This window comes from Ursus arctos, unplaced genomic scaffold (assembly GCF_023065955.2).
Source record: "Ursus arctos isolate Adak ecotype North America unplaced genomic scaffold, UrsArc2.0 scaffold_32, whole genome shotgun sequence".
Taxonomy (NCBI): domain Eukaryota; kingdom Metazoa; phylum Chordata; class Mammalia; order Carnivora; family Ursidae; genus Ursus; species Ursus arctos.
Genome location: NW_026623008.1, coordinates 30,885,624 through 30,908,415, shown reverse-complemented (window position 1 = coordinate 30,908,415; position 22,792 = coordinate 30,885,624). Strand labels below are relative to the sequence as shown.

The 22,792-nt window shown below is 47.6% G+C and overlaps 1 protein-coding gene across 1 annotated transcript in view; it reads right to left on the bottom strand.

The window, feature by feature from the left end:
• LOC125282188 (uncharacterized) overlaps nt 1-22,204 on the bottom strand; it is a 28,626-nt gene extending 6,422 nt beyond the window's left edge. Inside the window, exons 1-32 of the mRNA XM_057305363.1 lie at nt 22,141-22,204; nt 21,516-21,546; nt 20,586-20,662; nt 19,971-19,995; nt 19,266-19,330; nt 18,647-18,671; nt 17,958-18,022; nt 17,333-17,363; nt 16,401-16,477; nt 15,786-15,810; nt 15,083-15,147; nt 14,464-14,488; nt 13,776-13,840; nt 13,151-13,181; nt 12,220-12,296; nt 11,605-11,629; nt 10,902-10,966; nt 10,277-10,307; nt 9,345-9,421; nt 8,730-8,754; nt 8,027-8,091; nt 7,408-7,432; nt 6,720-6,784; nt 6,095-6,125; nt 5,165-5,241; nt 4,550-4,574; nt 3,862-3,926; nt 3,237-3,267; nt 2,306-2,382; nt 1,691-1,715; nt 988-1,052; nt 369-393 (exon numbers count right to left, since the gene is read on the bottom strand). Of these exons, the coding sequence (XP_057161346.1) occupies nt 369-393; nt 988-1,052; nt 1,691-1,715; nt 2,306-2,382; nt 3,237-3,267; nt 3,862-3,926; nt 4,550-4,574; nt 5,165-5,241; nt 6,095-6,125; nt 6,720-6,784; nt 7,408-7,432; nt 8,027-8,091; nt 8,730-8,754; nt 9,345-9,421; nt 10,277-10,307; nt 10,902-10,966; nt 11,605-11,629; nt 12,220-12,296; nt 13,151-13,181; nt 13,776-13,840; nt 14,464-14,488; nt 15,083-15,147; nt 15,786-15,810; nt 16,401-16,477; nt 17,333-17,363; nt 17,958-18,022; nt 18,647-18,671; nt 19,266-19,330; nt 19,971-19,995; nt 20,586-20,662; nt 21,516-21,546; nt 22,141-22,179 (1,522 nt within the window). The 5' untranslated portion in view covers nt 22,180-22,204. The remainder of the gene's footprint in view (nt 1-368; nt 394-987; nt 1,053-1,690; nt 1,716-2,305; nt 2,383-3,236; nt 3,268-3,861; nt 3,927-4,549; nt 4,575-5,164; nt 5,242-6,094; nt 6,126-6,719; nt 6,785-7,407; nt 7,433-8,026; nt 8,092-8,729; nt 8,755-9,344; nt 9,422-10,276; nt 10,308-10,901; nt 10,967-11,604; nt 11,630-12,219; nt 12,297-13,150; nt 13,182-13,775; nt 13,841-14,463; nt 14,489-15,082; nt 15,148-15,785; nt 15,811-16,400; nt 16,478-17,332; nt 17,364-17,957; nt 18,023-18,646; nt 18,672-19,265; nt 19,331-19,970; nt 19,996-20,585; nt 20,663-21,515; nt 21,547-22,140) is intronic.
• Between the last annotated feature and the right edge of the window lie 588 nt (nt 22,205-22,792).

The window sequence follows — 22,792 nt, the reverse complement described above, 5'->3', positions numbered from 1 at the left end:
TCCCCCTCTCTGTCTCTCTTTCTCGGTCATCTCTCTCTTTGTCTTTGTCTCTCTGTCTATGTCTCTCTGTCTTTCTGTCTTTGTTCCTCTCTCTCTCTCTCACACACTCACAATCACACCACATAGAGCCACAAAGACACCCCAAGCCCAAGCCTCACGCACACACACCCACAGCACACACAGGGAATACAATGGCTTCCTTGGACTGTAGACACATGGACACACTTTTTCACCTGGGAAATCTCCTGTCCACCACACCCCCACAACCCAATCAGGGCGGCTCGCCAGACTGAGGATTGCAAGGATGCCCCACCTGCATTAACATCTAGTGTTTTGTCTCAGGAAGAGGCTGATTCCAGAATACGTACCGCATTCACCACATGCTCCTGTCCCCTGCAGGTACAGAAAAGAGGACACCGTGAGGCTCAGGTCATGCTACACACTGTCTGTCTGCATGAGCTTTATTTCCCTCAATGACTTTAGGAACCCAGATGGAACACAGTGGTTGAGTCCAACGACCCCAAAGTAAGTGAACTGGGGATGCCTTAGGAAGTTGTTTTTCCTGGGGGACATGTCTGTCCAGTCCATTCAGGACGGTGACTACAAAATGCTTCATCCAAGCAGGAGAAAGTGTTACTGAGGGACAGGATCCTACCACAGCGTTTAGAACCACGTTTGGTGTCGCCAATGCTAAATGTCCTCTCGAATCAGCTAACGGTTGGCAGAGACAACCACTCAACGCTCTCCCCACCAGGGAAGTTCCATATGTAGAATCTCAAAAGTACATATAGCTTTTTACATAAAATCTGTATATAAAAATAATTTCATTTCCATATACAAGCAGTTGACATTAGGAAAATGATTTTTGTTTTAGTATTATGTTCAATTCGCCAACACAGAGTATACTGTCTGAATTTCATCTGAATTTGATTGGAAAGAAACCAAGAAAGCAACATCTGTTCCTCGGACAAAGAACTTCTAGCTCACCATGGTGAGAGGTGTGCCTCCGGCGCTGTCTCCTTTCATGGGATCCAGGGCTTCCTCCAAGGCATCTAGGACACAGAGTACCCATCAGCACATTCCTCTTGTTGCTCAAGAATATTCATGGAATGTTGCTTGATATGGGCACGAGGCTGCGGTGTATGGAGCCAGCTGGTTTCCAAGCATGGACTGAAGTGCCCCTGCTGGGCCACCCACTGCAGTAAGGCTCTAAAGTGCGCAGTGTGATGACATGGCTTTGGAGAAGGGTGACATCATGCAGTATCTGTCTGACATATCTCCTGGAGAAACACCTTTCTCTCTCTTTCTCCCCCTCTCTGTCTCTCTTTCTCGGTCATCTCTCTCTTTGTCTTTGTCTCTCTATGTCTCTCTGTCTTTCTATCTGTCTTTGTCCCTCTCTCTCTCTCTCTCACACACACACACACACACTCACAATCACACCACATAGAGCCACAAAAGACACCCCAAGCCCAAGCCTCACGCACACACACCCACACCACACACAGGGAATACAATGGCTTCCTAGGACTGTAGACACATGGACACACTTTTTCACCTGGGAAATCTCCTGTCCACCACACCCCCACAACCCAATCAGGGCGGCTCGCCAGACTGAGGATTGCAAGGATGCCCCACCTGCATTAACATCTAGAGTTTTGTCTCAGGAAGAGGCTGATTCCAGAATACGTACCGCATTCACCACATGCTCCTGTCCCCTGCAGGTACAGAAAAGAGGACACCGTGAGGCCCAGGTCATGCTACACACTGTCTGCATGAGCTTTATTTCCCTCAATGACTTTAGGAACCCAGATGGAACACAGTGGTTGAGTCCAACGACCCCAAAGTAAGTGAACTGGGGATGCCTTAGGAAGTTGTTTTTCCTGGGGGACATGTCTGTCCAGTTCATTCAGGACGGTGACTACAAAATGCTTCATCCAAGCAGGAGAAAGTGTTACTGAGGGACAGGATCCTACCACAGCGTTTAGAACCACGTTTGGTGTCGCCAATGCTAAATGTCCTCTCGAATCAGCTAACGGTTGGCAGAGACAACCACTCAACGCTCTCCCCACCAGGGAAATTCCATATGTAGAATCTCAAAAGTATATATAGCTTTTTACATAAAATCTGTATATAAAAATAATTTCATTTCCATATACAAGCAGTTGACATTAGGAAAATGATTTTTGTTTTAGTATTATGTTCAATTCGCCAACACAGAGTATACTGTCTGAATTTCATCTGAACTTGATTGGAAAGAAACCCAGAAAGCAACATTTGTTCCTCGGGGATAGACAGGTGAGCTCACCTTGTCAGGAGGCAGGCCCTCCTCCTCTGGGATCCTCTGATACAGCCAGGACCAGACAGCGCCATCATCAGTCACATCTAGAAGGACACAGAGTACCTGTCAGCGTATTGGTGGTGCTGCTCAAGAATGATGCGGGGAGGGGAGCCTGGGTGGCTCAGTCGGTGAACCATCTGCCTTCAGCTCAAGTCAGGACCGCAGGGTCCTGGGATCGAGTCCCGGATGGGGCTTCTGCTCAGCAAGGGTCTGCTTTTCTCTCTCCCTCTGCCCCTCTCTCCTGTTTGTGCTCTCACTCACTCTCTCTCAAATAAATAACATCTTAAAAAAAAAAAAGAATGCCTCCAGGAGTATTGCTCACTATGAATGGGGTTAGCATATGGAGGCATTTGGTTCCCAGGCATGGGCTGAACGCCACCACTGGGCCTCCTGCGCTAATAGGGCTAAAATGTGTGCCCTGTGATGAGATTTCTTTATCTCATCTTGTCTTTTCTTCTCTTTTTTTTTTTTTTTTTTTTTTGAGAATGTGGACAATGGGAATTGTGCAGTGGCAGTGGGATACACCTCCTGGAGACATATGCAATCTCTCTCTCACTCTTTCCATCTCTTCCTCTCCCTCTCTGCATCTCTCTGCCTGTGTCTGACTCTCCCTGTCTCCCACACAAAATCACACACTCACAATCACACCACATAGAGCCACCAAAGAAACCCCAACCCCAAGCCTCATGAACACACACCCACACCACACACAGGGAATACAATGGCTTCCTAGGACTGTAGACACATGGACACATTTTTTCACCTGGGAAATCTCTGGTGCCCCACACCCCCACAACCCAATCAGGGCGGCTCGCCAGACTGAGGATTGCAAGGATGCCCCACCTGCATTAACATCTAGAGTTTTATCTCAGGAAGAGGCTGATTCCAGAATACGTACCGCTCTCGCTGGTGATGGTTGAAGGTGTCACCTGCAGGTACAGAAAAGAGGACACCGTGAGGCTCAGGTCATGCTACACACTGTCTGTCTGCATGAGCTTTATTTCCCTCAATGACTTTAGGAACCCAGATGGAACACAGTGGTTGAGTCCAACGACCCCAAAGTAAGTGAACTGGGGATGCCTTAGGAAGTTGTTTTTCCTGGGGGACATGTCTGTCCAGTCCATTCAGGACGGTGACTACAAAATGCTTCATCCAAGCAGGAGAAAGTGTTACTGAGGGACAGGATCCTACCACAGCGTTTAGAACCACGTTTGGTGTCGCCAATGCTAAATGTCCTCTCGAATCAGCTAACGGTTGGCAGAGACAACCACTCAACGCTCTCCCCACCAGGGAAGTTCCATATGTAGAATCTCAAAAGTACATATAGCTTTTTACATAAAATCTGTATATAAAAATAATTTCATTTCCATATACAAGCAGTTGACATTAGGAAAATGATTTTTGTTTTAGTATTATGTTCAATTCGCCAACACAGAGTATACTGTCTGAATTTCATCTGAATTTGATTGGAAAGAAACCAAGAAAGCAACATCTGTTCCTCGGACAAAGAACTTCTAGCTCACCATGGTGAGAGGTGTGCCTCCGGCGCTGTTTCCTTTGATGGGATCCAGGGCTTCCTCCAAGGCATCTAGGACACAGAGTACCCATCAGCACATTCCTCTTGTTGCTCAAGAATATTCATGGAATGTTGCTTGATATGGGCACGAGGCTGCGGTGTATGGAGCCAGCTGGTTTCCAAGCATGGACTGAAGTGCCCCCCCTGGGCCACCCACTGCAGTAAGGCTCTAAAGTGCGCAGTGTGATGACATGGCTTTGGAGAAGGGTGACATCACGCAGTATCTGTCTGACATATCTCCTGGAGAAACACCTTTCTCTCTCTTTCTCCCCCTCTCTGTCTCTCTTTCTCGGTCATCTCTCTCTTTGTCTTTGTCTCTCTGTCTATGTCTCTCTGTCTTTCTGTCTTTGTTCCTCTCTCTCTCTCTCACACACTCACAATCACACCACATAGAGCCACAAAGACACCCCAAGCCCAAGCCTCACGCACACACACCCACAGCACACACAGGGAATACAATGGCTTCCTTGGACTGTAGACACATGGACACACTTTTTCACCTGGGAAATCTCCTGTCCACCACACCCCCACAACCCAATCAGGGCGGCTCGCCAGACTGAGGATTGCAAGGATGCCCCACCTGCATTAACATCTAGAGTTTTGTCTCAGGAAGAGGCTGATTCCAGAATACGTACCGCATTCACCACATGCTCCTGTCCCCTGCAGGTACAGAAAAGAGGACACCGTGAGGCCCAGGTCATGCTACACACTGTCTGCATGAGCTTTATTTCCCTCAATGACTTTAGGAACCCAGATGGAACACAGTGGTTGAGTCCAACGACCCCAAAGTAAGTGAACTGGGGATGCCTTAGGAAGTTGTTTTTCCTGGGGGACATGTCTGTCCAGTTCATTCAGGACGGTGACTACAAAATGCTTCATCCAAGCAGGAGAAAGTGTTACTGAGGGACAGGATCCTACCACAGCGTTTAGAACCACGTTTGGTGTCGCCAATGCTAAATGTCCTCTCGAATCAGCTAACGGTTGGCAGAGACAACCACTCAACGCTCTCCCCACCAGGGAAATTCCATATGTAGAATCTCAAAAGTATATATAGCTTTTTACATAAAATCTGTATATAAAAATAATTTCATTTCCATATACAAGCAGTTGACATTAGGAAAATGATTTTTGTTTTAGTATTATGTTCAATTCGCCAACACAGAGTATACTGTCTGAATTTCATCTGAACTTGATTGGAAAGAAACCCAGAAAGCAACATTTGTTCCTCGGGGATAGACAGGTGAGCTCACCTTGTCAGGAGGCAGGCCCTCCTCCTCTGGGATCCTCTGATACAGCCAGGACCAGACAGCGCCATCATCAGTCACATCTAGAAGGACACAGAGTACCTGTCAGCGTATTGGTGGTGCTGCTCAAGAATGATGCGGGGAGGGGAGCCTGGGTGGCTCAGTCGGTGAACCATCTGCCTTCAGCTCAAGTCAGGACCGCAGGGTCCTGGGATCGAGTCCCGGATGGGGCTTCTGCTCAGCAAGGGTCTGCTTTTCTCTCTCCCTCTGCCCCTCTCTCCTGTTTGTGCTCTCACTCACTCTCTCTCAAATAAATAACATCTTAAAAAAAAAAAAGAATGCCTCCAGGAGTATTGCTCACTATGAATGGGGTTAGCATATGGAGGCATTTGGTTCCCAGGCATGGGCTGAACGCCACCACTGGGCCTCCTGCGCTAATAGGGCTAAAATGTGTGCCCTGTGATGAGATTTCTTTATCTCATCTTGTCTTTTCTTCTCTTTTTTTTTTTTTTTTTTTTTGAGAATGTGGACAATGGGAATTGTGCAGTGGCAGTGGGATACACCTCCTGGAGACATATGCAATCTCTCTCTCACTCTTTCCATCTCTTCCTCTCCCTCTCTGCATCTCTCTGCCTGTGTCTGACTCTCCCTGTCTCCCACACAAAATCACACACTCACAATCACACCACATAGAGCCACCAAAGAAACCCCAACCCCAAGCCTCATGAACACACACCCACACCACACACAGGGAATACAATGGCTTCCTAGGACTGTAGACACATGGACACATTTTTTCACCTGGGAAATCTCTGGTGCCCCACACCCCCACAACCCAATCAGGGCGGCTCGCCAGACTGAGGATTGCAAGGATGCCCCACCTGCATTAACATCTAGAGTTTTATCTCAGGAAGAGGCTGATTCCAGAATACGTACCGCTCTCGCTGGTGATGGTTGAAGGTGTCACCTGCAGGTACAGAAAAGAGGACACCGTGAGGCTCAGGTCATGCTACACACTGTCTGTCTGCATGAGCTTTATTTCCCTCAATGACTTTAGGAACCCAGATGGAACACAGTGGTTGAGTCCAACGACCCCAAAGTAAGTGAACTGGGGATGCCTTAGGAAGTTGTTTTTCCTGGGGGACATGTCTGTCCAGTCCATTCAGGACGGTGACTACAAAATGCTTCATCCAAGCAGGAGAAAGTGTTACTGAGGGACAGGATCCTACCACAGCGTTTAGAACCACGTTTGGTGTCGCCAATGCTAAATGTCCTCTCGAATCAGCTAACGGTTGGCAGAGACAACCACTCAACGCTCTCCCCACCAGGGAAGTTCCATATGTAGAATCTCAAAAGTACATATAGCTTTTTACATAAAATCTGTATATAAAAATAATTTCATTTCCATATACAAGCAGTTGACATTAGGAAAATGATTTTTGTTTTAGTATTATGTTCAATTCGCCAACACAGAGTATACTGTCTGAATTTCATCTGAATTTGATTGGAAAGAAACCAAGAAAGCAACATCTGTTCCTCGGACAAAGAACTTCTAGCTCACCATGGTGAGAGGTGTGCCTCCGGCGCTGTTTCCTTTGATGGGATCCAGGGCTTCCTCCAAGGCATCTAGGACACAGAGTACCCATCAGCACATTCCTCTTGTTGCTCAAGAATATTCATGGAATGTTGCTTGATATGGGCACGAGGCTGCGGTGTATGGAGCCAGCTGGTTTCCAAGCATGGACTGAAGTGCCCCCCCTGGGCCACCCACTGCAGTAAGGCTCTAAAGTGCGCAGTGTGATGACATGGCTTTGGAGAAGGGTGACATCACGCAGTATCTGTCTGACATATCTCCTGGAGAAACACCTTTCTCTCTCTTTCTCCCCCTCTCTGTCTCTCTTTCTCGGTCATCTCTCTCTTTGTCTTTGTCTCTCTGTCTATGTCTCTCTGTCTTTCTGTCTTTGTTCCTCTCTCTCTCTCTCACACACTCACAATCACACCACATAGAGCCACAAAGACACCCCAAGCCCAAGCCTCACGCACACACACCCACAGCACACACAGGGAATACAATGGCTTCCTTGGACTGTAGACACATGGACACACTTTTTCACCTGGGAAATCTCCTGTCCACCACACCCCCACAACCCAATCAGGGCGGCTCGCCAGACTGAGGATTGCAAGGATGCCCCACCTGCATTAACATCTAGTGTTTTGTCTCAGGAAGAGGCTGATTCCAGAATACGTACCGCATTCACCACATGCTCCTGTCCCCTGCAGGTACAGAAAAGAGGACACCGTGAGGCTCAGGTCATGCTACACACTGTCTGTCTGCATGAGCTTTATTTCCCTCAATGACTTTAGGAACCCAGATGGAACACAGTGGTTGAGTCCAACGACCCCAAAGTAAGTGAACTGGGGATGCCTTAGGAAGTTGTTTTTCCTGGGGGACATGTCTGTCCAGTCCATTCAGGACGGTGACTACAAAATGCTTCATCCAAGCAGGAGAAAGTGTTACTGAGGGACAGGATCCTACCACAGCGTTTAGAACCACGTTTGGTGTCGCCAATGCTAAATGTCCTCTCGAATCAGCTAACGGTTGGCAGAGACAACCACTCAACGCTCTCCCCACCAGGGAAGTTCCATATGTAGAATCTCAAAAGTACATATAGCTTTTTACATAAAATCTGTATATAAAAATAATTTCATTTCCATATACAAGCAGTTGACATTAGGAAAATGATTTTTGTTTTAGTATTATGTTCAATTCGCCAACACAGAGTATACTGTCTGAATTTCATCTGAATTTGATTGGAAAGAAACCAAGAAAGCAACATCTGTTCCTCGGACAAAGAACTTCTAGCTCACCATGGTGAGAGGTGTGCCTCTGGCGCTGTCTCCTTTCATGGGATCCAGGGCTTCCTCCAAGGCATCTAGGACACAGAGTACCCATCAGCACATTCCTCTTGTTGCTCAAGAATATTCATGGAATGTTGCTTGATATGGGCACGAGGCTGCGGTGTATGGAGCCAGCTGGTTTCCAAGCATGGACTGAAGTGCCCCTGCTGGGCCACCCACTGCAGTAAGGCTCTAAAGTGCGCAGTGTGATGACATGGCTTTGGAGAAGGGTGACATCATGCAGTATCTGTCTGACATATCTCCTGGAGAAACACCTTTCTCTCTCTTTCTCCCCCTCTCTGTCTCTCTTTCTCGGTCATCTCTCTCTTTGTCTTTGTCTCTCTATGTCTCTCTGTCTTTCTATCTGTCTTTGTCCCTCTCTCTCTCTCTCTCACACACACACACACACACTCACAATCACACCACATAGAGCCACAAAAGACACCCCAAGCCCAAGCCTCACGCACACACACCCACACCACACACAGGGAATACAATGGCTTCCTAGGACTGTAGACACATGGACACACTTTTTCACCTGGGAAATCTCCTGTCCACCACACCCCCACAACCCAATCAGGGCGGCTCGCCAGACTGAGGATTGCAAGGATGCCCCACCTGCATTAACATCTAGAGTTTTGTCTCAGGAAGAGGCTGATTCCAGAATACGTACCGCATTCACCACATGCTCCTGTCCCCTGCAGGTACAGAAAAGAGGACACCGTGAGGCCCAGGTCATGCTACACACTGTCTGTGTGAGCTTTATTTCCCTCAATGACTTTAGGAACCCAGATGGAACACAGTGGTTGAGTCCAACGACCCCAAAGTAAGTGAACTGGGGATGCCTTAGGAAGTTGTTTTTCCTGGGGGACATGTCTGTCCAGTTCATTCAGGACGGTGACTACAAAATGCTTCATCCAAGCAGGAGAAAGTGTTACTGAGGGACAGGATCCTACCACAGCGTTTAGAACCACGTTTGGTGTCGCCAATGCTAAATGTCCTCTCGAATCAGCTAACGGTTGGCAGAGACAACCACTCAACGCTCTCCCCACCAGGGAAATTCCATATGTAGAATCTCAAAAGTATATATAGCTTTTTACATAAAATCTGTATATAAAAATAATTTCATTTCCATATACAAGCAGTTGACATTAGGAAAATGATTTTTGTTTTAGTATTATGTTCAATTCGCCAACACAGAGTATACTGTCTGAATTTCATCTGAACTTGATTGGAAAGAAACCCAGAAAGCAACATTTGTTCCTCGGGGATAGACAGGTGAGCTCACCTTGTCAGGAGGCAGGCCCTCCTCCTCTGGGATCCTCTGATACAGCCAGGACCAGACAGCGCCATCATCAGTCACATCTAGAAGGACACAGAGTACCTGTCAGCGTATTGGTGGTGCTGCTCAAGAATGATGCGGGGAGGGGAGCCTGGGTGGCTCAGTCGGTGAACCATCTGCCTTCAGCTCAAGTCAGGACCGCAGGGTCCTGGGATCGAGTCCCGGATGGGGCTTCTGCTCAGCAAGGGTCTGCTTTTCTCTCTCCCTCTGCCCCTCTCTCCTGTTTGTGCTCTCACTCACTCTCTCTCAAATAAATAACATCTTAAAAAAAAAAAAGAATGCCTCCAGGAGTATTGCTCACTATGAATGGGGTTAGCATATGGAGGCATTTGGTTCCCAGGCATGGGCTGAACGCCACCACTGGGCCTCCTGCGCTAATAGGGCTAAAATGTGTGCCCTGTGATGAGATTTCTTTATCTCATCTTGTCTTTTCTTCTCTTTTTTTTTTTTTTTTTTTTTTTGAGAATGTGGACAATGGGAATTGTGCAGTGGCAGTGGGATACACCTCCTGGAGACATATGCAATCTCTCTCTCACTCTTTCCATCTCTTCCTCTCCCTCTCTGCATCTCTCTGCCTGTGTCTGACTCTCCCTGTCTCCCACACAAAATCACACACTCACAATCACACCACATAGAGCCACCAAAGAAACCCCAACCCCAAGCCTCATGAACACACACCCACACCACACACAGGGAATACAATGGCTTCCTAGGACTGTAGACACATGGACACATTTTTTCACCTGGGAAATCTCTGGTGCCCCACACCCCCACAACCCAATCAGGGCGGCTCGCCAGACTGAGGATTGCAAGGATGCCCCACCTGCATTAACATCTAGAGTTTTATCTCAGGAAGAGGCTGATTCCAGAATACGTACCGCTCTCGCTGGTGATGGTTGAAGGTGTCACCTGCAGGTACAGAAAAGAGGACACCGTGAGGCTCAGGTCATGCTACACACTGTCTGTCTGCATGAGCTTTATTTCCCTCAATGACTTTAGGAACCCAGATGGAACACAGTGGTTGAGTCCAACGACCCCAAAGTAAGTGAACTGGGGATGCCTTAGGAAGTTGTTTTTCCTGGGGGACATGTCTGTCCAGTCCATTCAGGACGGTGACTACAAAATGCTTCATCCAAGCAGGAGAAAGTGTTACTGAGGGACAGGATCCTACCACAGCGTTTAGAACCACGTTTGGTGTCGCCAATGCTAAATGTCCTCTCGAATCAGCTAACGGTTGGCAGAGACAACCACTCAACGCTCTCCCCACCAGGGAAGTTCCATATGTAGAATCTCAAAAGTACATATAGCTTTTTACATAAAATCTGTATATAAAAATAATTTCATTTCCATATACAAGCAGTTGACATTAGGAAAATGATTTTTGTTTTAGTATTATGTTCAATTCGCCAACACAGAGTATACTGTCTGAATTTCATCTGAATTTGATTGGAAAGAAACCAAGAAAGCAACATCTGTTCCTCGGACAAAGAACTTCTAGCTCACCATGGTGAGAGGTGTGCCTCCGGCGCTGTCTCCTTTCATGGGATCCAGGGCTTCCTCCAAGGCATCTAGGACACAGAGTACCCATCAGCACATTCCTCTTGTTGCTCAAGAATATTCATGGAATGTTGCTTGATATGGGCACGAGGCTGCGGTGTATGGAGCCAGCTGGTTTCCAAGCATGGACTGAAGTGCCCCTGCTGGGCCACCCACTGCAGTAAGGCTCTAAAGTGCGCAGTGTGATGACATGGCTTTGGAGAAGGGTGACATCATGCAGTATCTGTCTGACATATCTCCTGGAGAAACACCTTTCTCTCTCTTTCTCCCCCTCTCTGTCTCTCTTTCTCGGTCATCTCTCTCTTTGTCTTTGTCTCTCTATGTCTCTCTGTCTTTCTATCTGTCTTTGTCCCTCTCTCTCTCTCTCTCACACACACACACACACACTCACAATCACACCACATAGAGCCACAAAAGACACCCCAAGCCCAAGCCTCACGCACACACACCCACACCACACACAGGGAATACAATGGCTTCCTAGGACTGTAGACACATGGACACACTTTTTCACCTGGGAAATCTCCTGTCCACCACACCCCCACAACCCAATCAGGGCGGCTCGCCAGACTGAGGATTGCAAGGATGCCCCACCTGCATTAACATCTAGAGTTTTGTCTCAGGAAGAGGCTGATTCCAGAATACGTACCGCATTCACCACATGCTCCTGTCCCCTGCAGGTACAGAAAAGAGGACACCGTGAGGCCCAGGTCATGCTACACACTGTCTGTGTGAGCTTTATTTCCCTCAATGACTTTAGGAACCCAGATGGAACACAGTGGTTGAGTCCAACGACCCCAAAGTAAGTGAACTGGGGATGCCTTAGGAAGTTGTTTTTCCTGGGGGACATGTCTGTCCAGTTCATTCAGGACGGTGACTACAAAATGCTTCATCCAAGCAGGAGAAAGTGTTACTGAGGGACAGGATCCTACCACAGCGTTTAGAACCACGTTTGGTGTCGCCAATGCTAAATGTCCTCTCGAATCAGCTAACGGTTGGCAGAGACAACCACTCAACGCTCTCCCCACCAGGGAAATTCCATATGTAGAATCTCAAAAGTATATATAGCTTTTTACATAAAATCTGTATATAAAAATAATTTCATTTCCATATACAAGCAGTTGACATTAGGAAAATGATTTTTGTTTTAGTATTATGTTCAATTCGCCAACACAGAGTATACTGTCTGAATTTCATCTGAACTTGATTGGAAAGAAACCCAGAAAGCAACATTTGTTCCTCGGGGATAGACAGGTGAGCTCACCTTGTCAGGAGGCAGGCCCTCCTCCTCTGGGATCCTCTGATACAGCCAGGACCAGACAGCGCCATCATCAGTCACATCTAGAAGGACACAGAGTACCTGTCAGCGTATTGGTGGTGCTGCTCAAGAATGATGCGGGGAGGGGAGCCTGGGTGGCTCAGTCGGTGAACCATCTGCCTTCAGCTCAAGTCAGGACCGCAGGGTCCTGGGATCGAGTCCCGGATGGGGCTTCTGCTCAGCAAGGGTCTGCTTTTCTCTCTCCCTCTGCCCCTCTCTCCTGTTTGTGCTCTCACTCACTCTCTCTCAAATAAATAACATCTTAAAAAAAAAAAAGAATGCCTCCAGGAGTATTGCTCACTATGAATGGGGTTAGCATATGGAGGCATTTGGTTCCCAGGCATGGGCTGAACGCCACCACTGGGCCTCCTGCGCTAATAGGGCTAAAATGTGTGCCCTGTGATGAGATTTCTTTATCTCATCTTGTCTTTTCTTCTCTTTTTTTTTTTTTTTTTTTTTTGAGAATGTGGACAATGGGAATTGTGCAGTGGCAGTGGGATACACCTCCTGGAGACATATGCAATCTCTCTCTCACTCTTTCCATCTCTTCCTCTCCCTCTCTGCATCTCTCTGCCTGTGTCTGACTCTCCCTGTCTCCCACACAAAATCACACACTCACAATCACACCACATAGAGCCACCAAAGAAACCCCAACCCCAAGCCTCATGAACACACACCCACACCACACACAGGGAATACAATGGCTTCCTAGGACTGTAGACACATGGACACATTTTTTCACCTGGGAAATCTCTGGTGCCCCACACCCCCACAACCCAATCAGGGCGGCTCGCCAGACTGAGGATTGCAAGGATGCCCCACCTGCATTAACATCTAGAGTTTTATCTCAGGAAGAGGCTGATTCCAGAATACGTACCGCTCTCGCTGGTGATGGTTGAAGGTGTCACCTGCAGGTACAGAAAAGAGGACACCGTGAGGCTCAGGTCATGCTACACACTGTCTGTCTGCATGAGCTTTATTTCCCTCAATGACTTTAGGAACCCAGATGGAACACAGTGGTTGAGTCCAACGACCCCAAAGTAAGTGAACTGGGGATGCCTTAGGAAGTTGTTTTTCCTGGGGGACATGTCTGTCCAGTCCATTCAGGACGGTGACTACAAAATGCTTCATCCAAGCAGGAGAAAGTGTTACTGAGGGACAGGATCCTACCACAGCGTTTAGAACCACGTTTGGTGTCGCCAATGCTAAATGTCCTCTCGAATCAGCTAACGGTTGGCAGAGACAACCACTCAACGCTCTCCCCACCAGGGAAGTTCCATATGTAGAATCTCAAAAGTACATATAGCTTTTTACATAAAATCTGTATATAAAAATAATTTCATTTCCATATACAAGCAGTTGACATTAGGAAAATGATTTTTGTTTTAGTATTATGTTCAATTCGCCAACACAGAGTATACTGTCTGAATTTCATCTGAATTTGATTGGAAAGAAACCAAGAAAGCAACATCTGTTCCTCGGACAAAGAACTTCTAGCTCACCAAGGCGAGAGGTGTGCCTCCGGCGCTGTCTCCTTTGATGGGATCCAGGGCTTCTTCCAAGGCATCTAGGACACAGAGTACCCGTCAGCACATTCCTCTTGTTGCCCAAGAATATTCATGGAATGTTGCTTGATATGGACACGAGGCTGGGGTGTATGGAGCCAGCCGGTTTCCAAGCATGGACTGAAGTGCCCCTGCTGGGCCACCCACTGCAGTAAGGCTCTAAAGTGCACAGTGTGATGACATGGCTTTGGAGAAGGGTGACATCATGCAATATCTGTCTGACATATCTCCTGGAGAAACACCTTTCTCTCTCTTTCTCCCCCTCTCTGTCTCTCTTTCTCGGTCATCTCTCTCTTTGTCTTTGTCTCTCTGTCTATGTCTCTCTGTCTTTCTGTCTTTGTTCCTCTCTCTCTCTCTCACACACTCACAATCACACCACATAGAGCCACAAAGACACCCCAAGCCCAAGCCTCACGCACACACACCCACAGCACACACAGGGAATACAATGGCTTCCTTGGACTGTAGACACATGGACACACTTTTTCACCTGGGAAATCTCCTGTCCACCACACCCCCACAACCCAATCAGGGCGGCTCGCCAGACTGAGGATTGCAAGGATGCCCCACCTGCATTAACATCTAGTGTTTTGTCTCAGGAAGAGGCTGATTCCAGAATACGTACCGCATTCACCAGATGCTCCTGTCCCCTGCAGGTACAGAAAAGAGGACACCGTGAGGCTCAGGTCATGCTACACACTGTCTGTCTGCATGAGCTTTATTTCCCTCAATGACTTTAGGAACCCAGATGGAACACAGTGGTTGAGTCCAACGACCCCAAAGTAAGTGAACTGGGGATGCCTTAGGAAGTTGTTTTTCCTGGGGGACATGTCTGTCCAGTCCATTCAGGACGGTGACTACAAAATGCTTCATCCAAGCAGGAGAAAGTGTTACTGAGGGACAGGATCCTACCACAGCGTTTAGAACCACGTTTGGTGTCGCCAATGCTAAATGTCCTCTCGAATCAGCTAACGGTTGGCAGAGACAACCACTCAACGCTCTCCCCACCAGGGAAGTTCCATATGTAGAATCTCAAAAGTACATATAGCTTTTTACATAAAATCTGTATATAAAAATAATTTCATTTCCATATACAAGCAGTTGACATTAGGAAAATGATTTTTGTTTTAGTATTATGTTCAATTCGCCAACACAGAGTATACTGTCTGAATTTCATCTGAATTTGATTGGAAAGAAACCAAGAAAGCAACATCTGTTCCTCGGACAAAGAACTTCTAGCTCACCATGGTGAGAGGTGTGCCTCCGGCGCTGTCTCCTTTCATGGGATCCAGGGCTTCCTCCAAGGCATCTAGGACACAGAGTACCCATCAGCACATTCCTCTTGTTGCTCAAGAATATTCATGGAATGTTGCTTGATATGGGCACGAGGCTGCGGTGTATGGAGCCAGCTGGTTTCCAAGCATGGACTGAAGTGCCCCTGCTGGGCCACCCACTGCAGTAAGGCTCTAAAGTGCGCAGTGTGATGACATGGCTTTGGAGAAGGGTGACATCATGCAGTATCTGTCTGACATATCTCCTGGAGAAACACCTTTCTCTCTCTTTCTCCCCCTCTCTGTCTCTCTTTTTCGGTCATCTCTCTCTTTGTCTTTGTCTCTCTATGTCTCTCTGTCTTTCTATCTGTCTTTGTCCCTCTCTCTCTCTCTCTCACACACACACACACACACTCACAATCACACCACATAGAGCCACAAAAGACACCCCAAGCCCAAGCCTCACGCACACACACCCACACCACACACAGGGAATACAATGGCTTCCTAGGACTGTAGACACATGGACACACTTTTTCACCTGGGAAATCTCCTGTCCACCACACCCCCACAACCCAATCAGGGCGGCTCGCCAGACTGAGGATTGCAAGGATGCCCCACCTGCATTAACATCTAGAGTTTTGTCTCAGGAAGAGGCTGATTCCAGAATACGTACCGCATTCACCACATGCTCCTGTCCCCTGCAGGTACAGAAAAGAGGACACCGTGAGGCCCAGGTCATGCTACACACTGTCTGTGTGAGCTTTATTTCCCTCAATGACTTTAGGAACCCAGATGGAACACAGTGGTTGAGTCCAACGACCCCAAAGTAAGTGAACTGGGGATGCCTTAGGAAGTTGTTTTTCCTGGGGGACATGTCTGTCCAGTTCATTCAGGACGGTGACTACAAAATGCTTCATCCAAGCAGGAGAAAGTGTTACTGAGGGACAGGATCCTACCACAGCGTTTAGAACCACGTTTGGTGTCGCCAATGCTAAATGTCCTCTCGAATCAGCTAACGGTTGGCAGAGACAACCACTCAACGCTCTCCCCACCAGGGAAATTCCATATGTAGAATCTCAAAAGTATATATAGCTTTTTACATAAAATCTGTATATAAAAATAATTTCATTTCCATATACAAGCAGTTGACATTAGGAAAATGATTTTTGTTTTAGTATTATGTTCAATTCGCCAACACAGAGTATACTGTCTGAATTTCATCTGAACTTGATTGGAAAGAAACCCAGAAAGCAACATTTGTTCCTCGGGGATAGACAGGTGAGCTCACCTTGTCAGGAGGCAGGCCCTCCTCCTCTGGGATCCTCTGATACAGCCAGGACCAGACAGCGCCATCATCAGTCACATCTAGAAGGACACAGAGTACCTGTCAGCGTATTGGTGGTGCTGCTCAAGAATGATGCGGGGAGGGGAGCCTGGGTGGCTCAGTCGGTGAACCATCTGCCTTCAGCTCAAGTCAGGACCGCAGGGTCCTGGGATCGAGTCCCGGATGGGGCTTCTGCTCAGCAAGGGTCTGCTTTTCTCTCTCCCTCTGCCCCTCTCTCCTGTTTGTGCTCTCACTCACTCTCTCTCAAATAAATAACATCTTAAAAAAAAAAAAGAATGCCTCCAGGAGTATTGCTCACTATGAATGGGGTTAGCATATGGAGGCATTTGGTTCCCAGGCATGGGCTGAACGCCACCACTGGGCCTCCTGCGCTAATAGGGCTAAAATGTGTGCCCTGTGATGAGATTTCTTTATCTCATCTTGTCTTTTCTTCTCTTTTTTTTTTTTTTTTTTTTTTTGAGAATGTGGACAATGGGAATTGTGCAGTGGCAGTGGGATACACCTCCTGGAGACATATGCAATCTCTCTCTCACTCTTTCCATCTCTTCCTCTCCCTCTCTGCATCTCTCTGCCTGTGTCTGACTCTCCCTGTCTCCCACACAAAATCACACACTCACAATCACACCACATAGAGCCACCAAAGAAACCCCAACCCCAAGCCTCATGAACACACACCCACACCACACACAGGGAATACAATGGCTTCCTAGGACTGTAGACACATGGACACATTTTTTCACCTGGGAAATCTCTGGTGCCCCACACCCCCACAACCCAATCAGGGCGGCTCGCCAGACTGAGGATTGCAAGGATGCCCCACCTGCATTAACATCTAGAGTTTTATCTCAGGAAGAGGCTGATTCCAGAATACGTACCGCTCTCGCTGGTGATGGTTGAAGGTGTCACCTGCAGGTACAGAAAAGAGGACACCGTGAGGCTCAGGTCATGCTACACACTGTCTGTCTGCATGAGCTTTATTTCCCTCAATGACTTTAGGAACCCAGATGGAACACAGTGGTTGAGTCCAACGACCCCAAAGTAAGTGAACTGGGGATGCCTTAGGAAGTTGTTTTTCCTGGGGGACATGTCTGTCCAGTCCATTCAGGACGGTGACTACAAAATGCTTCATCCAAGCAGGAGAAAGTGTTACTGAGGGACAGGATCCTACCACAGCGTTTAGAACCACGTTTGGTGTCGCCAATGCTAAATGTCCTCTCGAATCAGCTAACGGTTGGCGGAGACAACCACTCAACGCTCTCCCCACCAGGGAAGTTCCATATGTAGAATCTCAAAAGTACATATAGCTTTTTACATAAAATCTGTATATAAAAATAATTTCATTTCCATATACAAGCAGTTGACATTAGGAAAATGATTTTTGTTTTAGTATTATGTTCAATTCGCCAACACAGAGTATACTGTCTGAATTTCATCTGAATTTGATTGGAAAGAAACCAAGAAAGCAACATCTGTTCCTCGGACAAAGAACTTCTAGCTCACCAAGGCGAGAGGTGTGCCTCCGGCGCTGTCTCCTTTGATGGGATCCAGGGCTTCTTCCAAGGCATCTAGGACACAGAGTACCCGTCAGCACATTCCTCTTGTTGCCCAAGAATATTCATGGAATGTTGCTTGATATGGACACGAGGCTGGGGTGTATGGAGCCAGCCGGTTTCCAAGCATGGACTGAAGTGCCCCTGCTGGGCCACCCACTGCAGTAAGGCTCTAAAGGGCACAGTGTGATGACATGGCTTTGGAGAAGGGTGACATCATGCAATATCTGTCTGACATATCTCCTGGAGAAACACCTTTCTCTCTCTTTCTCCCCCTCTCTGTCTCTCTTTCTCGGTCATCTCTCTCTTTGTCTTTGTCTCTCTGTCTATGTCTCTCTGTCTTTCTGTCTTTGTTCCTCTCTCTCTCTCACACACACTCACAATCACACCACATAGAGCCACAAAAGACACCCCAAGCCCAAGCCTCACGCACACACACCCACAGCACACACAGGGAATACAATGGCTTCCTTGGACTGTAGACACATGGACACACTTTTTCACCTGGGAAATCTCCTGTCCACCACACCCCCACAACCCAATCAGGGCGGCTCGCCAGACTGAGGATTGCAAGGATGCCCCACCTGCATTAACATCTAGTGTTTTGTCTCAGGAAGAGGCTGATTCCAGAATACGTACCGCATTCACCAGATGCTCCTGTCCCCTGCAGGTACAGAAAAGAGGACACCGTGAGGCTCAGGTCATGCTACACACTGTCTGTCTGCATGAGCTTTATTTCCCTCAATGACTTTAGGAACCCAGATGGAACACAGTGGTTGAGTCCAACGACCCCAAAGTAAGTGAACTGGGGATGCCTTAGGAAGTTGTTTTTCCTGGGGGACATGTCTGTCCAGTCCATTCAGGACGGTGACTACAAAATGCTTCATCCAAGCAGGAGAAAGTGTTACTGAGGGACAGGATCCTACCACAGCGTTTAGAACCACGTTTGGTGTCGCCAATGCTAAATGTCCTCTCGAATCAGCTAACGGTTGGCAGAGACAACCACTCAACGCTCTCCCCACCAGGGAAGTTCCATATGTAGAATCTCAAAAGTACATATAGCTTTTTACATAAAATCTGTATATAAAAATAATTTCATTTCCATATACAAGCAGTTGACATTAGGAAAATGATTTTTGTTTTAGTATTATGTTCAATTCGCCAACACAGAGTATACTGTCTGAATTTCATCTGAATTTGATTGGAAAGAAACCAAGAAAGCAACATCTGTTCCTCGGACAAAGAACTTCTAGCTCACCATGGTGAGAGGTGTGCCTCCGGCGCTGTCTCCTTTCATGGGATCCAGGGCTTCCTCCAAGGCATCTAGGACACAGAGTACCCATCAGCACATTCCTCTTGTTGCTCAAGAATATTCATGGAATGTTGCTTGATATGGGCACGAGGCTGCGGTGTATGGAGCCAGCTGGTTTCCAAGCATGGACTGAAGTGCCCCTGCTGGGCCACCCACTGCAGTAAGGCTCTAAAGTGCGCAGTGTGATGACATGGCTTTGGAGAAGGGTGACATCATGCAGTATCTGTCTGACATATCTCCTGGAGAAACACCTTTCTCTCTCTTTCTCCCCCTCTCTGTCTCTCTTTCTCGGTCATCTCTCTCTTTGTCTTTGTCTCTCTATGTCTCTCTGTCTTTCTATCTGTCTTTGTCCCTCTCTCTCTCTCTCTCACACACACACACACACACACTCACAATCACACCACATAGAGCCACAAAAGACACCCCAAGCCCAAGCCTCACGCACACACACCCACACCACACACAGGGAATACAATGGCTTCCTAGGACTGTAGACACATGGACACACTTTTTCACCTGGGAAATCTCCTGTCCACCACACCCCCACAACCCAATCAGGGCGGCTCGCCAGACTGAGGATTGCAAGGATGCCCCACCTGCATTAACATCTAGAGTTTTGTCTCAGGAAGAGGCTGATTCCAGAATACGTACCGCATTCACCACATGCTCCTGTCCCCTGCAGGTACAGAAAAGAGGACACCGTGAGGCCCAGGTCATGCTACACACTGTCTGTGTGAGCTTTATTTCCCTCAATGACTTTAGGAACCCAGATGGAACACAGTGGTTGAGTCCAACGACCCCAAAGTAAGTGAACTGGGGATGCCTTAGGAAGTTGTTTTTCCTGGGGGACATGTCTGTCCAGTTCATTCAGGACGGTGACTACAAAATGCTTCATCCAAGCAGGAGAAAGTGTTACTGAGGGACAGGATCCTACCACAGCGTTTAGAACCACGTTTGGTGTCGCCAATGCTAAATGTCCTCTCGAATCAGCTAACGGTTGGCAGAGACAACCACTCAACGCTCTCCCCACCAGGGAAATTCCATATGTAGAATCTCAAAAGTATATATAGCTTTTTACATAAAATCTGTATATAAAAATAATTTCATTTCCATATACAAGCAGTTGACATTAGGAAAATGATTTTTGTTTTAGTATTATGTTCAATTCGCCAACACAGAGTATACTGTCTGAATTTCATCTGAACTTGATTGGAAAGAAACCCAGAAAGCAACATTTGTTCCTCGGGGATAGACAGGTGAGCTCACCTTGTCAGGAGGCAGGCCCTCCTCCTCTGGGATCCTCTGATACAGCCAGGACCAGACAGCGCCATCATCAGTCACATCTAGAAGGACACAGAGTACCTGTCAGCGTATTGGTGGTGCTGCTCAAGAATGATGCGGGGAGGGGAGCCTGGGTGGCTCAGTCGGTGAACCATCTGCCTTCAGCTCAAGTCAGGACCGCAGGGTCCTGGGATCGAGTCCCGGATGGGGCTTCTGCTCAGCAAGGGTCTGCTTTTCTCTCTCCCTCTGCCCCTCTCTCCTGTTTGTGCTCTCACTCACTCTCTCTCAAATAAATAACATCTTAAAAAAAAAAAAGAATGCCTCCAGGAGTATTGCTCACTATGAATGGGGTTAGCATATGGAGGCATTTGGTTCCCAGGCATGGGCTGAACGCCACCACTGGGCCTCCTGCGCTAATAGGGCTAAAATGTGTGCCCTGTGATGAGATTTCTTTATCTCATCTTGTCTTTTCTTCTCTTTTTTTTTTTTTTTTTTTTTGAGAATGTGGACAATGGGAATTGTGCAGTGGCAGTGGGATACACCTCCTGGAGACATATGCAATCTCTCTCTCACTCTTTCCATCTCTTCCTCTCCCTCTCTGCATCTCTCTGCCTGTGTCTGACTCTCCCTGTCTCCCACACAAAATCACACACTCACAATCACACCACATAGAGCCACCAAAGAAACCCCAACCCCAAGCCTCATGAACACACACCCACACCACACACAGGGAATACAATGGCTTCCTAGGACTGTAGACACATGGACACATTTTTTCACCTGGGAAATCTCTGGTGCCCCACACCCCCACAACCCAATCAGGGCGGCTCGCCAGACTGAGGATTGCAAGGATGCCCCACCTGCATTAACATCTAGAGTTTTATCTCAGGAAGAGGCTGATTCCAGAATACGTACCGCTCTCGCTGGTGATGGGTGAAGGTGTCACCTGCAGGTACAGAAAAGAGGACACCGTGAGGCTCAGGTCATGCTACACACTGTCTGTCTGCATGAGCTTTATTTCCCTCAATGACTTTAGGAACCCAGATGGAACACAGTGGTTGAGTCCAACGACCCCAAAGTAAGTGAACTGGGGATGCCTTAGGAAGTTGTTTTTCCTGGGGGACATGTCTGTCCAGTCCATTCAGGACGGTGACTACAAAATGCTTCATCCAAGCAGGAGAAAGTGTTACTGAGGGACAGGATCCTACCACAGCGTTTAGAACCACGTTTGGTGTCGCCAATGCTAAATGTCCTCTCGAATCAGCTAACGGTTGGCAGAGACAACCACTCAACGCTCTCCCCACCAGGGAAGTTCCATATGTAGAATCTCAAAAGTACATATAGCTTTTTACATAAAATCTGTATATAAAAATAATTTCATTTCCATATACAAGCAGTTGACATTAGGAAAATGATTTTTGTTTTAGTATTATGTTCAATTCGCCAACACAGAGTATACTGTCTGAATTTCATCTGAATTTGATTGGAAAGAAACCAAGAAAGCAACATCTGTTCCTCGGACAAAGAACTTCTAGCTCACCATGGTGAGAGGTGTGCCTCCGGCGCTGTCTCCTTTCATGGGATCCAGGGCTTCCTCCAAGGCATCTAGGACACAGAGTACCCATCAGCACATTCCTCTTGTTGCTCAAGAATATTCATGGAATGTTGCTTGATATGGGCACGAGGCTGCGGTGTATGGAGCCAGCTGGTTTCCAAGCATGGACTGAAGTGCCCCTGCTGGGCCACCCACTGCAGTAAGGCTCTAAAGTGCGCAGTGTGATGACATGGCTTTGGAGAAGGGTGACATCATGCAGTATCTGTCTGACATATCTCCTGGAGAAACACCTTTCTCTCTCTTTCTCCCCCTCTCTGTCTCTCTTTCTCGGTCATCTCTCTCTTTGTCTTTGTCTCTCTATGTCTCTCTGTCTTTCTATCTGTCTTTGTCCCTCTCTCTCTCTCTCTCACACACACACACACACACTCACAATCACACCACATAGAGCCACAAAAGACACCCCAAGCCCAAGCCTCACGCACACACACCCACACCACACACAGGGAATACAATGGCTTCCTAGGACTGTAGACACATGGACACACTTTTTCACCTGGGAAATCTCCTGTCCACCACACCCCCACAACCCAATCAGGGCGGCTCGCCAGACTGAGGATTGCAAGGATGCCCCACCTGC